Here is a 6453-nt window from a genome sequence, read left to right as displayed (position 1 = left end):
GGAAAGTTACAGGCTACGGCTGTCGTATAAGTAGCACGTGAAATAATATATTCGAATTTGTTTAGTAGTTACTGTGAAAAGATATTGCTCACACTGAAAAACACTTTTAAAATGATTTTCCCTCTTTATATTGCCCTTCATGTTGCATCTATTTATTTGAAAGATCATTCTCTAATGTCAGTCTACGCAAAGACATATCAGTCGAATGTGATCTGAAGTAAAATTGAGTAATATATATTTTAATATGGCCTTCAGCACTGTACTTATTAAAAGCATTTTAAGTGTGTTACATTCACCCTGTTTAAGAAATGCAGGGTTTCACAATGAATTATATAGAAGGGAGATCTTATATATGTATGACACAATGATTTTGTTTATTTTCTTATTAGCGCCGATGCCGGAAGAACCCTCGTCATTTCATTCTTCGAATCCTATAAATGTTTTTTGCCCTCTTTTGTCGATGTTTTTATCTATTATTTAATATATATTTTAGTTTGAATGTTTTATATTAGAGATACCAATGCATCTGAAAGTACGCCCATGTTACAGCACCATAAAACTGCGTTCAGACGAGGATTGCTTTAGACCGAAATGGTGATACATGCGTCATTAGGCGAACGAAAACTGGTTTCACGCAGCCACTTTAAGTTAAATAATTCATATTTACAATATCGTTTTACTCAATTTACCTGGGGCCAGCTTTGTGAAAAAAAAGCATCAAAATTGAAAGTTGGTTCGACGTATTGACCGAAATTTAATGCAGTATTTGTTTGCTCGGGCTCACTGAAATATTTGTCCGAAAAACATCACCCCATTTCTTAATTTTTGTTAAACAGGGCTTTTATTCCCACTGAAGTCGTGTATTGATGATAAATATTTGGAGAATAAAGACTGGACTTTTCACTGAAGTAGTTTCTGTTGACTAAACCAACTTTCAAATCGAGTGTGAAAAGGAGATTCTATTTTCAAGAAGTTGAATGGATTACAACGAAGACTTAATGAGAATCTCACAGATTATATAAAAATTGGGTTTGGCTGTAATATCTGTAATATAGTGACGTAAGTTAGGTATAAAGTAGTCTTGTATGAACAGATCATACAGAAACTCCCGCTATACCTAATCGTTCGATGTAAGATTATATAGGGCATTTTGTTATGTCATACGTTTGTATGTGTATTTTAAAGAACTGTTAGTAATAAAGATATTAAAACCTTTGATTTTGTTTTAAATGTTTTATTTCAGACAGGCCTTTTTTTTAAACTTGAGGGCAAAAGCATAAATCCAGTCACTAAATACAAAATAGTAAATAACATTTCGGCAATATTTACAAACTAGGCAGCAAAGGTTCCCAAAGGACGGAAATATTAGTATACCGGTAAATGTCAAAACTGATAGTAACAGAGACAATCAAATATTACTTCACTTGGACTTTGTGAAAAAAATAATTACTTCATGATGAAAACCTAATCAAGCTGGTTTTCAAAATCGAAAAATACTTAAGTTCTATGAATCATTTGTACACGTTTGAGAATAATTAGAAACATTGTTTTCCTTTTATTGCGTTTGTGAGTGAAAATCCTTAGGATGTGCATGGCGACTACAAGATTTATCCATGGTAAAAGTAGAAATGCAAGGGCAGACGGGCAAGGCACATGCTTTAAAGTACCAAAACGTATTTTTTGCATCCATCATGAACAGGACCAATGAAATGCCCACGCAAACCGCAGGGGCGGATACAGAGATATTTTCCAGCAGTCTTCTAAATTATCTTTGTTGAACCATCCTCCTTTTTTGACTGTCTTCCGACAGAAAAAAAATAGATGCCCGTCAATGTAAACTGTAAAAATTCCGACCGTCTTTCGGAACACCCAGAAGACGGCACCAGTCCGCCCCGTGTGGCAATTATCATTTAATCAATATACACTGGAATGCATTAGAAGATAGATTACTGAAGTACAAACTCCATTCTGTTAGATGATATCTAAATAAGTACTGGTATCTTCCCTAAGGGTTAATTCTATAATCTGTATATGATAGGCATATGTTATTATAAAAAATGTGATTTACCTGGGCGAGGGAGGGGGGGGGGCGTCTGCGAATATGAACGTTTCAACTATTTGTTATCGACTCGGAGAAAAAAGAATAAAGAAAAAAGTTACGCAACACCGCAGCTTTATTTCCAAAACCAAAAATCAATGTATTACCTAGACATTTCAACAAAAGTGAATACTTTTCGGAAATTAAATATTGAAAAGTAAAAAAAAAGGCAAATTTATCACTAAACTATACACTTAGCTGATTTCTTAGCTATTATACAAAAGTGGTTTAGAGTTGAACCAGACAGTATAAAATAATTAAATTTACAAATACTTATATTCACTAACGTAACTCTGTATCCTATCAACAAGGAATGCACTCGAACCTTGCTTTAGAGCTAACCACCAGGTCTTTTAAATCATAACATTATAACAGCATATATAAATGAATACTATATAGAGCACTATTAAGAACACAATCCGTTTCAGAAATGGCAAATTTAGTCCTCGCGTATTCTGATGAGATGAAAGGTACACCTTCGCGTAACTTATTTAGTCTATATAGTTAAATTATTGATTTAACTTTTTTTTTAATTTCTTTTTCAAAAAGACGCTCAAAAGCATTGGTCTCTGAAAAAAAAAATTGAAAACGGAAATATAAAATCACACTCCAGATGTATTCATGTGTTCTCCCAAGTCACCGTCATTCACTAGCTAGCGCGCCATGCTCGTCTGCAGACGCCGAGGACAGGCGGCGTCGCCTTACTACCGCAAGCGCTATCAGTCCTACAATGACTCCACACAGAGCCGTGCCTAGTACGGCAACGACAACAGTGAGCCCAGTCTCACTGGAACGGCTGGCAGATTCGTTCGGTTCCATGGGCTTCGATTGGAACGGCGGCCGTCTGATAACGGGTAAAGCATTTGGCGTCAGGGCGTGGGCTTTCACACAATAGTTAATCTCACAACCTTCGTTTATTGCAAGGAGGTGTTGACTGTAACCGTGAGGGCATCTTTTGGGCCAAAGAGGCGTGATAGCAGCTGAACCCAACGTCGCCCCTACGACAGAGCGGTTGTGAAGGTAAGGTGTGTGTGGCGAAATAGCGAGCGGATTTCCCGAGGAACAGCTGAAAAAACCGGCGAAAGGTATGGCATAACGAAATCCCAGTTCGTAATCGTCATTCACACATATGTAGATAGCAAGCGGCACACCCAGTTTAAGCGCTGTGAAATGATCCGGACAACTCTTTCCCTGCGTATGCTTATCATTTACAGATGTAATCTATTTCAACAAAAGTGAACATTTTTGGCAAATTATTTTAAGAAAATCAATAAAGGCAAATCGATCACTAAACTACACACTTAGCTGATTTCTAAGCTATTATACGAAAGTGGTTTTCAGTTGAACCAGACAGTCTGTAAAATAATTAAATTTACAAAAACTTGTATTCACTAACGTAACCAGTGGCAGATTTAGGCAGATTTGGGGGGGGGGGGCGGGCAGGGGGGTCCTGACCCCCCTTTGGTTTTTAAAAAATAATCACACCAATATTACCCTCTTGAAATTAGAATTTTGACTAGCTAAATCATAGTTCTAAACCGTGCCAAAGGAAACTGTTTTTTCTCCAAAACACCATTTTTGTCGGGGCCGTTGAGCAGGCCCCAAGCCCCACACCATACCCCCCCCCCTTCAAATAATCCTGGGTCCGCCCCTGGTAACCCCGTATTTGTTGGCAGTTGTCCCATAGAAATGTAGCAATGTGTTTCAGAACTCCCCTAATACACACATTTTCATGAATATTTTTTAAATGTACAGTGTATCATAAAAGTGTAAGACTTGAATTTTAATTTGGTATCATACTTTTTCATTTAACGTTCTTTTTAATTTCATGTTTTTTTCATAAAGACGCTCAAAGACATTGGTCTCTGAAAAAAAATTGAAAACGGAAATATAAAATCACACTCCAAATGTGTGTTCTCCGAAATCACTGTAATTCACTAGCGCGCTATATCCTGCAGACGCTGGGGACAGGCGGCGACGCCTTACTACTGTGAACATTCCGCCAATTACTCCACACAGAGTCGCGACTAGCATGAAAATGGCAACAGTGAGTCCAGTCTCGTTGGAACGGCTGGCAGATTCGCTCGGTTCCATTGTTTTAAGGGCTTCCACTGCTTCTTGGACCCCAGACATGTTTGTTTCGTCCGATTTCGTGGCGTGCCATGTAGAAAATCCACCACCTTTTTTCAAAACGCGTCCAGAAGCAGTCATCAGTGAGCGAGTGCCATTGCGCAGAAGTTTGGGCTTCGATTGGAATGGAGGCCGTCTGATAATGGGTAAAGCATTTGGTGTCAGGGCGTGGGCTTTCACACAGTAGTTAATCTCACAACCTTCGTTTATTGCAAGGAGGTGTTGACTGTAACCGCGCGGGCATCTTTTAGGCCAAAGAGGCGTGATAGCAGCTGAACCCAACGTCGCCCCTTCAACAGAGCGGTTGTGAAGGTTAGGTATGTGTGGCGAAATAGCGAGCGGATTTCCCGAGGAACAGCTGAAAAAACCGGCGAAAGGTATGGCATAACGAAATCCCAGTTCGTAATCGTCACTCACACACATGTAGATAGGAAGCGGAACACCCAGTTTAAGCGCTGTGAAATGAACCGGACAACTCTTCCCCTGCGTCAGTGGGTTGTCCGCACTGGCTGTGTAAGTACCACCAAATAAAAAGCCCGACTCTTGTTCAACCTCTCCAGTTGCAGCACACCAGTAAATCTGGTAATTTCTATCATTACATACGTCATGGCAGCCGTAGGGGATAAACAAAAAATGGTCACATTCCTGGTGACATTGGTGCATTTTGCCTTCATCTAAAAGGACCGCTGTGTATTGAGGAGGGCAGGAAAACGTTCCAGTTTTATGGTTTACCAGGGAATCCCCAGGAGAACACAGTCCTCCAGAACATGTCTGGTAAACACCCCCGAACGTGAAATTTGTGGAAGGATTTACACAGGTATTATCATCAAAGTTAGCAATGTAGCTAAAATTTGGAGAGTCGACACTAGTGCAGCCACGATAGACATTATACAGGTAGTAACTCTCCACCGCTTTCTGAACGCTGTCGGCTAAATCACGCACTGTTACCAGCGGTAACTCTGGCAACGTACCTGTCGTGATGATGTAGTAGAGTGGCTCACCTTTGCGGTTCACGGCTACAAGGTTGTTTTGCAAATCATCCACCCACTGGTCCAGCGTGAAATTGCTGCGAAACGGTGTTCCCCCCAATGTCTCTGTGTGAGAAGTCACGCAACTCTTGAGATATTTTTCTAGTTGGTCGTGTTTTACAGTATGGGTATAAGACCCACTGGCACCGATTAACCCAAATAAAGAAGCGCTAGCCGAAGCCTTGATAGTAGACCGGTCATTGTCCATGTTTTTAACGTACGATGAATTTAAGTAGTCTTCCAGAATGATTGCTCCTCCGGCGTCAATGCCCATAACAAAATGAGTACCGTAATCGCGAACAAGAAGCTCCGATAGATACGTGACAGTGTCAGTGTCCCTTTCTTGTATATAGGACGCGATTTCCAGCAGACGATCTTTGAAGTTGGGGTGGAGTTGGGGGTCTGGCTGACTATGGATCTTGTATAACACGTAGCGTAGTTGCACCCTGCTAAGAATGGATCTACCTCCCGCGATGTGCATCTTTAAATTTTGGTATGGCCTTGAAAAAGAGCCGCTGATAGTCCCAAAGGACCACCATGCATGCGCTTTAAGATTTATCGAGCTCGACGTGACACTGGTGTAGTTTAAAAAGTGCGAATAAAGTTCCGAGGTCATCTCTACGTTGCTTTTCTTGAGTGGAACGGCGTATATGTTGTCTGGAATCATGAATTTTCGGTCTGATGTTAGTCGACACTTTGAATAATTGAGCGCCATGACAGGACCCATGTCGACGTTACGGAGATTGTCCCACCCGTTACGGGGAATGACTTCTGGCAAATCCATCGTTTGCTGCGGGCAATTCTGCGGATCGCCGTATTCAAACCCCTGCACTTTATTCGTTACACTTGCGGAGGTCTTTTCCACAGCAACCACATATGTAACTCCCCATGGAACCGCCAAGAAGGTAACAAAAATGACATACGTGCACACACTCAACATTTTCGATAGGCCTATCTCCTTTCTTCGATTAGACTCGATTTGGTCTACCACGTCCAGCTATTTTTAGCAACGGAATATTCCCAGTGCTCATTTTGAGCCCCTGCGTCATCAGACGCTCGTTTATAACACACGGTAATGACTCTTTTATTTACATAGCCCTACTTGTAGGCCATAATCTGAAGCTTGAGAGATGTTGTTAACCTTCCACATCATCTTGATAAAACGTCGATTCAGAGTTACCTATAGGCTACCAGATA

General features: G+C 40.6%; 1 protein-coding gene across 1 annotated transcript; it reads right to left on the bottom strand.

Moving 5' to 3' along the window:
- Positions 1-3181: 3181 nt before the first annotated feature.
- LOC106159260 (macrophage-expressed gene 1 protein-like) lies at positions 3182-6194 on the bottom strand. Its single transcript, XM_013535481.2, has one exon. It carries the CDS (start codon positions 6038-6040, stop codon positions 3995-3997), a length of 2046 nt encoding a protein of 681 aa, XP_013390935.2. The 5' UTR covers positions 6041-6194; the 3' UTR covers positions 3182-3994.
- Between the last annotated feature and the right edge of the window lie 259 nt (positions 6195-6453).

This window comes from Lingula anatina, chromosome 7 (assembly GCF_051362555.1).
Source record: "Lingula anatina isolate TDL-2025a chromosome 7, LinAna3.0, whole genome shotgun sequence".
Classification (NCBI taxonomy): domain Eukaryota; kingdom Metazoa; phylum Brachiopoda; class Lingulata; order Lingulida; family Lingulidae; genus Lingula; species Lingula anatina.
Note: the sequence above shows the minus strand (reverse complement) of the source record. Positions and strands in the feature narration are given on the sequence as shown.

What these genes read in the sequence shown, in the direction of transcription:
- LOC106159260 (XM_013535481.2), bottom strand. Translation starts at nt 6,040, where the DNA reads ATGGATTTGCCAGAAGTCATTCCCCGTAACGGGTGGGACAATCTCCGT.